We start from the raw sequence: 16,568 nt of genomic DNA, 5'->3' as shown, positions 1-16,568 counted from the left end.
TCTTCCATCATCAGGACATATTGCTGTGTTCAACTCCAGATGGTACAGCATCCTAACTTCCTACTGAAAGCACAGAAGTCATGAGTTTTCTTTTAATCCCCGTTCTTGCAGATACATCCTGAACTGCCCACTCAACCAGGACCAGAGCAGCTGCTGACCCTTCGTTCACAGGGTCACTGAGGCTGTAAGGAGCCTCTCGAAGTCTCTGGCAAGAGCTCCCCCCTCAAAGCAGGGTCAGCAACAGGGTCAAGTTCTCTCATGTCTCCAAAAACATCATCATCTTCACTGTCTACCCAGGCAACAAATGGAAAGGCAGCAAAACACTCTATAATTTCTATGGACTCCCCCATTTTTTGTGTGTACTCTCTGACAGCTCAGCTAATGACAGGGAATTTACTTCCTAAGAAATACTTACTGAAGAATGGAAATAACAAAACAGAGACAGAAGGCATTCATGCCAAATTCACTTGAGCACGCATACAGTTCAAATAGTAGAGACAAGACACGGTGAGATATTAAGGCTTTCTCTCTCTGATGGCTCCATTTAAATTAACAGAGTCTCATCACTTTATACAGGGAATCCTGGGGGTGGGTTCGATGGTGTGCGTATATAATATGCTTACATAACTAGATTCTCTCTCAAAAACATACTACCAGCACCAACAGTAGTCCCAGTTTATCATCTTTCAAAATAATTAATTCTCTTTTTAAGAGCAGGCACAAGTTGCAGTGAGCTGCCTAACCAGTGCTTTCAGAACCCAGGTTGGAATGAGCTTGGCCTACAAGCCTGTAACAAATAAACTGCTTTCTAAATAGAGGCATATTCCTCAAAAGAGGTTTTTTTCTTAGATAACTAAGACAAATGCCCCATTTACATGTTAATTAAGCTACACAATTCCCACGTGCATTAAAATTACAAAATTTTTTGCTTTACAGTGCTTTACAGCGCTTTACAGCAATACTCAGCAATAATTCTTATATTTAAAGAGCGATCACATTTCTCAGGAAAGATGTTTTTACGGAGTTTTAATACTCCTTATGTAAGTGTTTTAAGTATCATAGAATCACAGAATGGTTAGGGTTGGAAAGGACCTTAAGATCATCAAGTTCCAACCCCTTGGATACTGCACAGCTAGAACCAGACCACAATTTTCCCATAGTCCAGAGCTGCTGCGATACAAAGTACTGAACTACGGTGACTAATTGAATTACAGTGACTGGAAGCGTCAAGACATTTTGTGCAATGAACCAATATGAACAAGATTTGAAAACATACTCAAGGGTACACCATGCAGAATAGACAGCAATATAGTCTTTAGAGAAGAATTAAAATCTCCTGTTCTCTGAAACTTTCCATCTGTAGTCTGTTACAACCAATTATGCCATAATATAGGCGTGCAGAACCTAAAATTTTCAAAAATGGTTCAGAGGAACACACTCCACAACTACTTTCTTGTTCAGTCTTTCCCCAGCCTTATCCACTGGCTCAGGATTTATCATGTTGGCAAAATAACACAAAGGATTTGCCCCTTGTCTGCAGTTCCCTTATTTTCTTTGAATTTCATCCCTCTTTCCACCTGTCCGTTGCTGCTCTGACTACTCTTGACTCAGTACTGGACTAGCAGTACTTCACACTGAATCTTCAAACAACTTTTGTAACTTCCTGAAAACAATTCTGTAAATTTAACCTCTTTCAAGATTGTGTCCCAGATGTGTAAAATGCGTAATATAATAATAATAATAATAAAAAACCCCCAAAAACCACACACACCCCCCGCCCAAAGAAAAAAACCAAAACAACAAACCCTTCCTTTTTCCTTGCAAAACAGCTTCAGCACATTTATTGGAGTTGCCAGACAGGGAGAGAGCACTGGGTGTTTCACTGAATGAGAAACCTGCAATCTTCAAGATGCCAGTGAGGTTCATGCCCTTTTGCAATAAGGGGAATTTCTGATCTTCAGCCCAACACTTTCCCACACCACAGGCTTCTCTCTTCCCCTTCAGGGCACCTCCACTAATACACTATATGCAGTCACAAGAGAATAGATTTTGTGAAGAGTAAATCAAACCCTTTTTTTCCTTTTTTAAAATCTACCCTAGTTTTGTGGTCATATATCTAGGTAGGTCACATCTACTATATGATCATAACTACTATATGTTGTGGTTCACCCCCAGCTGGAAACTACCACACAGCTGCTTGCTTACTTCCCCCCATCCCCAGTGAGATGGGGAGAAGAATTGCAAGAAAGTAAAACCCGTGGGTTAAATTAAGAACAGTATAATAATGAAAATAAAAGATAGTAATAACAACAACAATAATAATAATATAATACAGGAGCATGAGAGAAAGAAATAAAACCCAAAGAAAAAAAAAAAAGGCAAGTGATGCACAATACAATTTTTCACCACCTACTGACTGATGCCCATCTCATCCCTGAGCAGCAATTGGCCCCTCCAGCCAACTTCCCCCCCCCGTTTCTATACCAGGCATGATGTTCTATGGTATGGAATTCCCTTTGGTTAGTTTGGGTCAGGTTTCCTGGCTCTGCTTCCTCCCGGTTTCTTGTGCCCCTCCTCACTGGCAGAGCATGGGAAACTGAAAAGTCCTGGACCAGAGTAATTGCTACTGAGCAAGAACGAAAACATTGGTGTGTTATCAGCATTATACTCAGACTAAACCTAGAACACAGCACTATACCAGCTACTAGGAAGCATAACTACTACAGATCTACCTAGATCACATAGTACAGACACACAAATTCAAGGCTGTCCAGAGAATCACACTGGAAGAGAGTGCTTTAGTCTTGACCAGATCACATATAACTCTTGTTTACACGCATGATATTTTCAAGGCAATGATTATGTAAAGTGCCACCGTTCTTATTATGTTTGGATCCCTGACCTAAGTAATTGTATGCTATGATCACAGCCTGATGCTTGTCATCCTTGGGATACTGAAAATGAGAAAGACACTTGCTGTAGTACCACAGATTTATACTGTAGCCTGGACAATATAAGCACTAGAGACATCCTACAGAACCTCTGCATCATACCAGAAGAGTTCTTTTCTGTTTCAATACACAAATATACAAGTTGCCTTTGAATGGTCCACTTGATCTTAAAGAATCTCTTTTTCCAAGAAAACAGCAGAATTCTTTTTCTTAGTTCTCAGGAAAGTTTATATTTACTTTCTTTCATTAAAGCAGTTACATCTATCAATTCTGTCTACCATTTCAGGCATATCAACTGAGAAATTCATATCCCTCTGAATTCAGTCATCATTAAACATGGAAAAATGTTTGATCAGCAGAGTAGGTATTTTCTCTGTACAAGCTAACAAACATGAACATACAAAAATGAGGTCTCAGATAACAGGGGTTTTGCCCACTCTTTGAAAAGATTGCAGCGCCAGCCAGCTGATCCTCCTACAGTAAATAATGGAGAACGGCCTTCAATTCCTCTTCTCCAAGCAACATGCGAAAAAAATATGTAAATGCATAAGCTCCTAATGCATTTCCAAAATACCTTTACAACTCCCTTAAGTATCTGAAGCACGTGAAATTTCCAGCAATTCCATTTTCAGAACTTCAGTAGATTTAAAAAAAAAAACCAAACAAAAAAACAACCCTCCCCCCCAAACCCAGTCCAAAACCAATATCAGAACATATTATTCCATGTACTAACTTCAAAGTAAACATTTGCTGAAATAATTCAGAAATATTTAGACACTAAAAATCCACAGGAAGCAAAGGAGAAATTGTGAAATACTTAAAAAACTGGTTATTTCCTCTCTAGTCTTTATGAGAAAATCTGGGTTTCCTGTCAGGTTTTAGCTTAGGAGGGATTCAGATCAGTATTTAACCGGAAATGTGTCTCTGGTAGATACAGCCATTTCATCATTATGTTGTCCTACTGAATGGGCGTATGTCGCATGAGTTGTACCATATCATCATTATAAATGTGCTGTGCTGTAATGGCTAACAAGAAAAACTGTGAATGATCTACTTAAGCATAAACAGCTAATATATTAAGGGGATGACATGTTCTGATGAATCAAATAATTTTTCCTTCTCTTTCGTTTCCTCTAAAACTTCAAAGCAATCAGATGTTGTTTATGCATAAAATTTTATCCTTTCACCAATCTCTAGTTTGATTGAATTTGCATACTCTATTTCCTACAAGTCAATCTGAAGAGAGCCTCATGTAATTGAAACCATTTCCCCTACAGTCCTCCTATCTTTGCTGTAATATTTTCTATTAGTAGCTCTATTATGCCTAATATCCATAATGTTGGCAGATCAGAAATTTCACTTAATGCAACCTGTATTTATAAACCACTAGGTTGAAAAAAGTAACAAATACAAGCAAGAGGAAACAATAATTACCTGTCTTTGATGCCACACAGATCAATGTGTAAATCACTAAAATTCCCTAGGGAGCCTTGCTGAACTAAAATGAGGTCCTTGGGCTGGTTATCAATAAAGATGAGCCTCATACAGCCTTGAAAAGCAGTAATGGGATTTAAACATTGGGAATTGGTGAAATTGTCAGGGCACCCTGTGGGAAAAAGAGAAGAGACACAATAATACTGGAATGTTCATCTATTTCTGCTGAGATTTCCTGATGCAAGAACTCAGAGACTAATTATTCCAAGTGCTTTCATTCCCTATGACACACAGCCTTCTGTGTTATAAATCCTTCAGTAAGAAAGAAAGAAAAAAAGAGAGAAGGAAAAAAGAGCAGCCAGCCACTGGAAATATCAGAGTATGAGGTTTCATGTGTGCTAATCAAAATCAAAATGTGGGGTTTTTTTCTGTTGTCTTTAAACTCCACAGTTGATAGCAACTGAATCCCATTAAAAAAGCTGTGTAAATTGTAAAATCATTATGGGTTAAATTCTGCTGCACGGAATTTATGTATTATTATCATGTACACAGTAAAAGGATGAAATTCTGTGGACAGTAAGCAGGAAAACCATTTGTATCTGAGCTTCTTCAGCATTTGGTCAGCTCTGAGGTTCAAAGTCTCCTGTGCATCGTCACTTAGTGCTGTATCCAGAGGGTTCATTGAGACCAGAACCTCACTATGGTAAGTGCTACACAGAAATCTATTAGATAAAACGACATTTGATGGCACTACCTTCACCTAAATTAATGCTTGCACTGCATAAAGCAAAAGGTAGTATTTTTCAAGACTGTTCTTTCAATTTTCAAAATTGAGCTATATCCGCATTCATCTCCATGAGAGCACAGTACCTAAATATCTTTGTAGATCTGAGCAGTATGGCAATAAGCTCAGAAGTTTAAAGTCACTGAGCCTGATCAGGACAGCAATATCTACAGGAATATAATAATACTAATAGTCCTCAAGACTTTTAACTAGAAAAAACCACTCGTGGCTAATACAGATAATGTAACTTTTGTATGTTTTGCCAGTCAGATGTAGGTACCCATTGGCTACCACTACCAGCAGTCCACTTTCACAGCTTTCTTAGCAGTTCTGTTCATTCTCTCTCTGTTAGAGTTGACCAAGACCTTTCTATCTTCCCACAGTGCTGTATGCTCTGCAGCTCCATAGAGGTTCTAAGAACAGTATTCCATTTGCTCTTAGCTGCAAACAGAGTTCACCTGGAAAGACCTCAATGCTGAGGCACCTGAGGATCTGCATCATGAAAACCTGCCCTGCATCTGTCTGAAACAACCTACCTCCAAAATAGTAGCTGTTCCCAGAGTAGATCCTTGAGGCAGTGGTTGCATGGCTAGCAGTGGCAGCATTGTTATCCAGTGTCAGGGTAATGCGATGTCTTCTGGCATTGATGTTAACAGAATGCCAAAGCCCATCATGGAGATTGGTGCCTGGCAAAAAACAAGTACTAAGAGTGAAAAAAGAGGTGCAGGAGATAACTGTGTTCTTCAAACCTCCTTTTGCTTCCATCTTGTGACCACAAATGTGCATTTGACCCCCCAAAAAGGGAGAACTGGCAGCTGAAAGGAACTCATTACCTCTGGAAACAAACTGGCACAGAAGGAAAGGCCCAAGAAAGGGAAAGCTTTTGAGAGTATTTAAGTGGGTCACTTCACATTTTAATCTAACTTGCTTCTGGTACGGCATCAAGATAGCCAGGCCCTTCATCCTTCCGGTAGCACATTATTACCATTTTGTGTGTATTTATGTCTACAGTCTGCTGGGACATGCTTATAGGTCACAGGAGTGCACAGAGATCTCTGCTATGTTTCTGGTACTAAACACATGCCTGAGATTGCAGAGGATTAGACTTGGTGAGATAGCCATACCTCATGTCAGGCTCCAATATGAATCCTAACAAATTCCAGTGGGTATCAGTTGGATTTGTCTTTGTTAAAACCCTTGAGTGCTAAGTTAGCACACAGTCTTATTAACAGATGTACCAAAGCGTTTCTATATTGGATTTTGACATGGGTCTTGTTAGAGCTGGGATTGATGCTCTGACCAGGAACTTAACAATGTGCATGAGAGATTCTGGTACTGGGTAGCCTCTTTCTCTTCTAGACACTTGTGCGAAGTGGGAAATAGCATTTTTGTTTCCTTATTCTGAAAATCAGTGTTGCATCTCATGCCTGCAAAGAAACTCCTCATTCTCTGTTCTGACAGCCATGAAAATCAGTGGACAAGCTTCTGAGCTCACACACTGTGGTGCAGATCAAAAGTAACCTAATTACAGTTCAAAATATGTTACCGTCAGGCTGGAGACACTGAGATCAGGCACAGACAACTAGTATTTACTCCCCTCCCTAATGGAATATTTTTCGTTAATGTAGCTTTCAGAAGAAACAAACGATCACTTAGAGACACAAAGAGGTGTGAGAACAGTTCAAAACAAAATAAAAAAAAATGTGGGTGTTACATGTATGAAAAGCTATTTCATTATGAACTTGAAAATGAGACAATTTTAACAGTAATGGCTGTTAATGCATTCACAATTTCCACAGAATAAGAGGCTGGCTTCCCAGCAAAACTGGATTATTTTTCAACCAGAACAAGTCCATTTTGAAGTGAAATATGTTGTTGAAGTTTGAAAAGATGTCAAAACAAAATAGGTCCCATTTGGGGCAAAAATAGGTCCATTCTTGAGCAAGCACGAGTTTATTGTCAGTACCTGACATCTGCAGAGCATGGCACTTGCAATTTCTGCATATTTTCCATATTAAAGTAGGCCGTTTAGCAATGTTTTGGATAGCACCAAAGGCTGGGCTCACATTCATGATTTCAGAAGTACATAAAAATGAATACATCCATCCAAATATTGACATTGTCTCAGCTTTGTCAATAATTTAATTAGGACTGCAATAGAAGCTGGAAACGAATTTTCAGCATTCAGTTGCAGGAAGCTAAGGCTTTAGTAACCTACACGAGTAAGGATAGATGCAGGGCTGCCTCATTTTCTATCATACAGAGAAATGAAACATGCACACAGAACAGCTCTGCTTTGACAACTCTGTCAGATTTTACCTCTACTTCTTTTAATAGACACATCTGCTCTCTTTTAGTCTGTACTGGGAATCTTCTAACATTACATATTTTTAAACAGTTGCTCTTTTAGAAAATACTGTTATTATTTAGTTCCATCTGAGTTCCATCAGTCTATTACTCATCCACCTTTGGAAAACGGGTATTCAACCTATGCAGAAAATTAATTTCCCAGTCTCCCACCCATCATGGTTGCATAGCAGGAAAGGATGTGCAGAATCCATGGGCTAAGAACATTTCGTTTTGGCATGCCAGCATGGCTTATATAGGTCACACTGGAATGACAACTGGGCCACCGTGGTCCTGCCTCTGTTGTACAGTCTGAAATTGTTTCCCTGTTGTCTCTGGGAGACAATGCATAGCTGTACTGTTAAGTGGTTACAAACAACTTCCTTTGAATTTTAAGTCAGAGAGGCAACCTCATTTCACCCTCTTGCATCCCACCAGCTGCACTGCACAAAGCAACGTGCAAACTGGCTAAGGAGACCAATTGAGGGAGCATGAGGAGAGGAAGCCCATGGTCAGGCGCACTTCTGAGCATAGGATGAAGGGAGAGTGTAAAACTGCAGTCAGAGGAAGAAAATCAGCCCTGAGTCTGCCTTAACTTGTACTGGCGAATGGTGCAGCAGCTGAGCTGGCTCCCAGCTGACTTCAGCACAATCTCAGGACAGGAGACAGCAAAGTCTTCATATGACCTGACTGAAGAAAATCTAATGTGTCTCTTTGACAACATAGAGGCTAAGCTAATTGCCAGGTAGACTGAATCTGGAGATCTCAGGATGCCAATTTTCTATGCTTAGATCTACCTCAAACTGCACAGAGTGGTTCTACCACTGGAAAGCAAGAGAAAATTTGAAAAGAGAAAGGAATATTGGGTGCTTCCTTACTTCCTGGGGGGTTGGACCTTTGCATTTGAAAGAGACAGATGAGAGTAACCAAAAAATAAGTACCTTCAGTGATTTCCACTGGGTTCTCTGTCTCCTTCTGAATAAGTAGTGTCAATCTCCCACCATGGAGGTAAACCAAGAGAGGTCCCGAATTTTCAGACAATTCAGTGTACAGAAATAAGCCATCTTTATTCCATGTTCGAAACTGGAAGCTGACTGACAAACCGTCAATTTGAGGAGTGCCAGGTAGTAGCAAGTAGCTTTGACTGGTGCTGAGAAACGTGATAGGAACAATTTGTGGTTCTGAGCAAGAAAATGTCACATTCCCCTGCAAATAATAGAAATCAAATGTAATAAACATGACAAATTTTTTTGGTCATCCCAAAACATCCACAGTTAAATAAACAGCCTAACAGCACTCAGGGCTGAAATAACGGCCCTTATCAAGTCCATGCCTGGGTACAGAAGAGCTTATTTGCTAGCCCAGACAGACCATCTCCATATGGCAACATCTACTTTGTGTTTCCCAAAACCACCCATTCCAACCTCAAGTTTAGCTTTACGTCAAGAAAATCAAACTCATTTGGATCAATGCTGACTTCAGGAACTGACACTGAAGGAATAGTAAGTCCATGAGATGTAAAACTAATACACTGCATTGACTATGCACTGATTTATTTGAAATATAAGCTAAAAGGCAGCTGTTAATGACAGTATTTTTTTTTTTTTTTTGAACATTTACACCAATGCTACATAAGTTTAAAAGTAAAAACTTCCTCATCTACTTGAATCTACTACATGGGGCAAACCATGAAGCAAATTTTTGGGTTTATTTCAAATACTCAATATATAACTTGTGGTAGCAGTACTCATTATGTTTTCTTTTACCAAGAGTGATACAGCCTTGTGTTACTACAGATAATGAAAGTCCACTTAATACTAATACAAATAATTAAAAATAATTATTCTGAAATTACTTCAAAATTCATAGGGAAACTCAAAGAAAAAGTCACTTGAATACAGGACTTGTAATGGGATGAAACAATAGCGAGATTTCCTGCCCAGTGCTAGGTCCCACGGTTTCCATGGGGCATTTTGAGGAATTATTAAAACATTACATACACAGCAAATGTGGCGAAATCTAACACCATTTCAATGCCAAACATAGTTGACTACCTCAGTCATCTGGCCCTAAAATCAATAATGATATTTGCCCAGAAGAACAGCACATTTACTCAAAGCAGTCAGCAGAATCTGTACCAGCATGTATCACTGCAATTTGTAGAAGAAATGACTTCACCGTTTTGTTCAACCATTGCAGAAGATTCAACCAGGTCATTCAAGCCATGTAAATAAAGCCTTAGTAATATATAAAGCTGGGACACATTAAAGAAGCCATGCCTTTTAAAGCCACTCCAGGAGCTTGTTGTAGCCAGCTAGCTTAGCTGTTTTGTAAAATACCAACTGGAATCTAATAAAATATTGGAGTAAAAGGCTTTTTCCATGATATGCCGTATTCTCATCAGAGCTGGTACCTCACTCTAACAGGATAATTATAATGAACAGCACTTTTTGGATGTGTAGGAAGTTGCATAGTGCTTAGGGAATTCCTACCTGAAATCTCAGACAGCTAATGGAACTGTTCCCTATCACTTTCAAATGTCTTTCTAGTCTTTATTTTAAAGTTGGTTTTGCCTGTGTAAGAGATGCCACAGTCCTTCTTTTTGTTATTACATTTCCACCTCCATTTTCAATTGAATTCATTACAAATTACAGAAAAAAAAGATGGTCAACTGCAGCAATATAAACAAATATCATTAACATTATCTAGAGCTTTTCAAAAGCTTAGACATTTAAAATGCCAATGACAAACTTTCTTTAGAATTTTAGGCATTTTCAGTGTTACTACAGATTATGAAAGTCCACTTAATACTAATACAAATAATTAAAAATAATTATTCTGAAATTAATACCACACAATGGTACCACACAAAGTAGTAAGTAGTTTACAGATCTTATACATACACCAGCGCTTGGGGGAATGTTCAAATATTGCCTGAGTCTGCACTGAAGTACCTAATTTGCTTCACTAGCAGTGGAAGGCTGTAACAAAATGCAAGACTGCATTGCAAGGGGGAGGATTTGCAACATTTGGATAGGATTTTTGTCTCAAAGCTTACTGCAGATTTTACCTACTAGCAGAACAAGCTATACCTAGACTGACTTAATGGTGCTGGAGATGGTGAATGTTAAGATGAAGAAACAGGTTTGCAATGCACAACAAACTTTCAGACAACCTTAAAATAAGCCAGTAAGGACCTTCCGTAGTCAACAGAGTTTCAGCTGTTTGCAGCAGCACTGTAGAAAATATTGGGTTTGCGTGGCAAGGTTTTGGTAGCGGGGAGGCTACAGGGGTGTCTTGTGTGAGAAGCTGCTAGAAGCTTTTCCTCTGTCCAGTACAGCCAATGCCAGTCAGTTCCAAGACAGACCAACTGCTGGCCAAGGCTGAGCCCATCACCAATGGTGGAAGTACCTCTGGGATAACATAGTTAATAAAGGTGAGGGGAAAGTGTGCAACTGCAGCCAGTGAGAGGAGTGAGAATATGTGAGATCAACAGCTCTGCAGACACCAAGATCAGTGCAGAAGGAGTGGAGGATGTGCGTCAAGTACCAGATCAGATTCCCCTGCAGCCCGTGATGCAGACCATGCTGAGGAAGGCTGTGCCCTTGCAGCACACGGAGGCTCACAGTGGAGGAGATCTTTACCTGCAGCCCATAGAGGACTCCATGCCAGAGCAGGGTGATGCCTAAACGAGGCTGTGAACCCATAAGAAGCCCGCGCTGGACCAAGCTCCTTGCAGGACCTGTGGCCCCGTGGAAAGAGGAGCCCACGCTGGAGCAGGTTTGCTGCAGAACTTCTGACCCCATGGGGGACTCACACTGGAGCACTCTGTTCCTGAAGGACCGCACCTATGGAAGGGACCCATGCTGGAGCAGTCTGTTCCTGAAGGACCACACCCATGGAAGGGACCCATGCTGGAGCAGTCTGTTCCTGAAGGGCTGCACCCTGTGGAAGGGACTCATGCTGGAGCAGTTCACAAAGAACTGCAGCCTGTGGGAAGGACTCACATTGGACAAGTTCATGGAAAACTCTCTCCTTTCAGAGAGGCCAAACACTGGAGCAGGGCAAGAGTGTGAGGAGTCCTTCGCTGTGGAGGAAGGAGTAGCAGAGACAATGTGTGATCAACTGACCACAGTCCCCCACTCCCTGTTGCCATGCACAGCTTGGGGGGAGGTAGGTAGAGAATACTGGGAGTAAGGCTGGGAAGAAGGGAGGAGTGGGGGAAGGTGTTTCTAAGGTTTGGTTTTATTTGTCATTATCTTACTCTGATTTGATTGGTAATAAACTTATTTCCCAAGTTGAGTCTATTTTGCCTGTGATGGTAATTGGTGAGGTATCTCTCCCTGTTCTTATTTCAAACCATGAGGCTTTCATTATATTCTCTTCCCCCTGTCCAGTAGAGTTGAGGAGTGATAAAGCACCTTTGGTGGGCACCTGGTGTCAAGTCAGGATCAGGCCACCACATAAGGTCAAATTTCTGTCTGCTTCTGATACGAGGTTCTCAGCATGTACTACTATTTTACTACCTAAGCTTATGGATTACTTTGACCCCTTGAAAAATTTAGCAGTACTCTAGTCATTCACACTAGCTAGTAAGTCATGCCATCTGGGATCCGCGCAGAATTCTTATACTGGAACAGGAGCAGCAGAGTAGTGACTGAACCCAGGGCCAATGCTGGGACATATGGACTAGACATACTCGTCTCCTCCCATGCTTAACCTGCTGAGACTTCAAGCTCTGTAGCCTCTCCATTGACTACACTCAAGCAGAGCAGGTGTGATCCCACCTGCCACAAGAACAAGCAGGTGGGAACACATAAAGGGGGTGCTTAAATTTTCTATGTACGTGGGGTTAAAGGTATATTTAGGGGATAGAAAAGAGGCATATTTGCCTTTTAGGAGGATTCCTTTGTTACTCTTTCAAGAATTGAGACCTCCGTGATGTAAAGGCCATAACCCATTTTAGTCAGAGTTAAAAACTAGCATGCACGTTTGGGAGAAAAACATTAAATAAACCAATTGATGCTATGGGAACTTAAATCAGTTCAACTGACTCATATAGGAAGCAAACACTTTCTTAAAGCAGCATTCCAGAGCAAAAGCAGATGATGTACTTAATACACACCAACGATAGTTGCTGATGTCCTTACACTGACCAACAGCGTCTACCCTCCTAGAGAGAATAACATGAAAATTTGAAAACGAAATACACAACAATTGCTTCGAAAAACATTCATCCACTGAAGTGGGATAGGTTCCTATTACAAAGAGTGTTAACTTTGCCCTTAATTTTATTCACAAACTAATTATTCCAGTGGGCCTAAGTGAGAAAAATAAACAGCTCCCCCTAAACCTGTATCTGATCAGGAGCATTTTGCTTTAATTGGCAGCAGTTCTGGAACTCTCTAGGGTTCACACAAGACTTCTGGCAGACACTTGATTTTATAATTGAACCCAGTTTAACTGAAAAGTAAAAGCTCATTGGCTAGAAAATGGGATAAGAAGAGTCTAATCCCTAGAGAAAATAAAAGAGCCGCTCAGCTCTACCCAGCTGCTGGAAACTCCAGCTATCATGTGGCATTTGAGAATTTCATTGAGTCCATCATCTCCAGACTGCTTAATGACTCCTCTAATAAACAGTGAAATCTTTCCAAAAGAGTTCTTATTCTATTTGTCGTGGTTTAAAAGGCAAACAGCATGTAGTGACAGGACAAGGGGGAGTGGCTTTAAACTGAAAGAGGGTAGGTTTAGATTAGATATTAGGAAGAAAGTCTTTACTGTGTGGGTGGTGAGACACTGGAACAGGTTGACCAGAGGAGCTGTGGCTGCCCCACCCCTGGCAGTGTTCAAGGCCAAGTTGGACAGGGCTTTGAGCAACCTGACCTAGCGGAAGGTGTCCCTGCCCATGGCAGGGGGTTGGAACTAGATGATCTTTAAGGTGCCTTCCAACCCAAAACATCCTATAAAGCTATAAATACAATGGAAATATTTGCAATTTGTTCACTGGCTGCCATGTCACTTGTCTCAAGAGTGAATGCACCCCAGACTTGCACAGGCAGGGTATGGTTGCATAGGTGGTTCTTGTTCAAGTAAGATGTTGAATGAACAGGCAACAACATGCTGTTTATTAACATGTACTATTAAATAGAGAATGGAAGAACACAGTTCCTAAGTGATGAGGATAAAAGAGGATTACATAGAAGATTCTCTGGGCCACAAGCCTCATCCAAAAGTCACTGGAGTCTTTCCAGTGACTTCTGAACGACTTCAGGAAAACCTGTATAACCTTAATGAACCATTTCAGTCTCTCTTCATGTAGTATTATGTACTATTGAATGAAGAAAGAAGACTGCTACACCACCACAGTCAGGGCAATTGATGATAAGTTTCTTATACATCCCCCTCGCTTTCACAGAGTACTAATCAAAAGTCATATGAACTTGGGAAATTATTCAAACTGACAGTTGAACTGAAATCCTCAACATATAGTCTACCAAGTATACAGGCTAAGATTACAGATGGAACAGGAAGAACTATAAATGAGTATTTCTGAGTTCTCATTCTACCTGCAGGTTAGAGCATTGAATGGGCACTTACTTTCCTCATTAACCACTCTGGGGATACTATCCAATAAAACGGATATCTTGTTTTCTGCAGAGGATTAGAAAGAAAAGTATAATATGACAGGTAGGAGGACTAAAATCACAGACCTGGCTGAGATACAAATGTGGGTAAACTGGCAAGAATATCTCCAGCTTGGAAATCGGAGGATTGTTTCTAGCTGTGAAGAGACTGAAGTTGCAGACCTCAAAATTTGCGAAGAGAGTAACAGAAGAAAAAGGTGACCTCTGATGCAGTTTTAAAAGGGTAAGATAAAAGACTGTCACTCAACTCTGGGCAACTGGATTTTAGGATGGGAAAGGTCCCTTTAAATCCAGTTTTTAAATTAGCTGTCTCAAGCACAACAGATATCAGGAGACCCACACAGATTTTAAGTACTTCTTAAATCAAGGCATTGCTAAGCACTGAATGAAAAGCAAATCAAAGTGAGATACCAGCTCCATCCTCCTGAAATACTGGTGCAAACTGTCTTCAAACAGGATGTGGGAGCAACAAGGTGCATGGTGTTACTCGAGTCAGGACTAGTCCTCTGAGTGAGCAACCAGTCCATCCCAAGAGTGGGTCTCATATTTTAAGAGAAGTTCCTATACTGAAGTGGGTTTCTCTGAGCAAAATTTCATGATGGAAATCTGAAAGCTTTCCTGATCCAAATTTCATTGAAACTAGTAGATCCTTGTGATAATCAACCCTGTGATAGAGAACTGCCCCATCTTCTCTCACTCCAGGTATCACGTATGTCAATAAAATGCTAACTATTTATCATATTGACTTAAGTTGTTTATATTAAGACAATGTTTCTATGTGAAAAAAAAAATATTAAAAAAGAAAGCTTTGAAAAAACTAAAATATTGTGACTGTGACAGAATCAGGGATGCTTGGCTAGATATTTCTGGATGTTCCTTACCACTGACTCCTAAGCTATGTCACTGGACAAAAGTGAAGCATTTTACCATTCTTATGCTCACAGTAATGCTCACATTATTGTTTCATCATACAGAATCATAGAATCATAGAATGGTTAGGGTTGGAAAGGACATTAAGATCATCCAGTTCCAAACTCCCTGCCATGGGCAGGGACTTCTCGCACTAGACCATGTCGCCCAAGGCTCTGTCTAACCTGGCCTTGAACACTGCCAGGGAAGGAGCATTTACCACTTTGGGCAACGTGTTCCAGTGCCTCACCACCCTCACAGTAAAGAACTTCCTTATACCTATACTGAACTTCCCCTGTTTAAGTTTAAACCCATTACCCCTTGTCCTATTGCTACAGTCCCTGATGAAGAGACCCTCCCCGATATCCTTGTAGGCTGATATTGGAAGGCTGCTATGAGGTCTCCACGCAGCCTTCTTTTCTCCAGGCTGAACAGCCCCAACTTCCTCAGCCTGCCTTCATACGGGTGGTGCTCCAGCCCCCTTATCATCCTTGTGGCCCTCCTCTCAACTTGGAAGTACAATAGCTAAGAGTTGCTGACAAAAGATTGGAGCAAATTCTAAATACATTCTAAATACAGAGCTAATTTGGAAAATCATACATATATTCCTCAGAGAGACAGGAAAAGAAGAAACAAAGGACAGGAGGACTCACAAGAAAAATACAGACCACTTAATAATTTTTTCCCTCTGTGGTGGGCTTGGACACCAGATGCCCACCAACCTGCTCTATCGCTCCCCTCTTCAACAGGAAGGTGAGGGAGAAAATAAGATGGAAAAAAACCTCATGGGTTAAGATAAAGGCAGTTTAATAAAGCAGAGCAAAGACTGTGCACTTCCCATCAGCAGTTATTGTCCAGCTACTTACCGGGAAGTAGGGCTTCAGTACGCGTAGCAGTTGTTCCAGAAGACAAACGTCACAATAATGAATGTGCCCCCCCCTCCTCCTTTCTCTTAGCTTTTATTGCTGAGCAGATGTCATATGGTATGGAATATCCCTTTGGTCAGTTTGGGTCAGCTGTCCTGGCTGCGTCCCCACCCAAGATCTTGCCCACCCCCAGCCTACTGGTGAGGGGGAATGTTGGAGAGACAGCCTCGATGCTGTGGGAGTGCTGCCCAGCAGTAGCCAAAACACTTTCTAGCTACCAATCAAAGCATAACAATATAAAGGCTGCTCTGGGGAAATTAACTCCATCTCAGCCAGACCAATACACCCTCCTCCTTTGAACAACGAGCAGGAATGAAGCCAGCCTTTCAAATTCACCTTGCCAGAAGTGGGTAAGATAGATGTCTTAGATTAAACTGGAAAATTAGCACAATCCAAGCTCTATTTTCGTTTGAGTTCAAGGTAAACTGATCTACAGCTTATTAGGTTTTATTACCTGGAACAAACCACAGCTGCAAGGAGATTTGATTTTATTATTATTATGAAAACAGAGCCACATCTACCTTAAAACAGAAAAGTGCATAGAAAGCAACCCTTATCAGCATATTTCTGTGTG

At 40.8% G+C, this 16,568-nt stretch overlaps 1 protein-coding gene across 2 annotated transcripts in view; it reads right to left on the bottom strand.

The window, feature by feature from the left end:
• The window catches only part of CNTNAP5 (contactin associated protein family member 5), a 311,837-nt gene that overhangs the window by 135,649 nt on the left and 159,620 nt on the right, over window positions 1–16,568 (bottom strand). For both annotated transcript variants that reach the window (XM_030487762.1, XM_030487761.1), the window contains 3 exons: window positions 8,457–8,721; window positions 5,706–5,855; window positions 4,386–4,557 (listed from right to left, as the gene is read on the bottom strand). In XM_030487762.1, coding sequence (XP_030343622.1) covers window positions 4,386–4,557; window positions 5,706–5,855; window positions 8,457–8,721 — 587 coding nt within the window. The remainder of the gene's footprint in view (window positions 1–4,385; window positions 4,558–5,705; window positions 5,856–8,456; window positions 8,722–16,568) is intronic.

This window comes from Strigops habroptila, chromosome 5, assembly GCF_004027225.2.
Source record: "Strigops habroptila isolate Jane chromosome 5, bStrHab1.2.pri, whole genome shotgun sequence".
Taxonomy (NCBI): Eukaryota; Metazoa; Chordata; class Aves; order Psittaciformes; family Psittacidae; genus Strigops; species Strigops habroptila.
The sequence above is the reverse complement of the archived record's forward strand: the minus strand, read 5'-3'. Positions and strand labels throughout refer to the sequence as shown.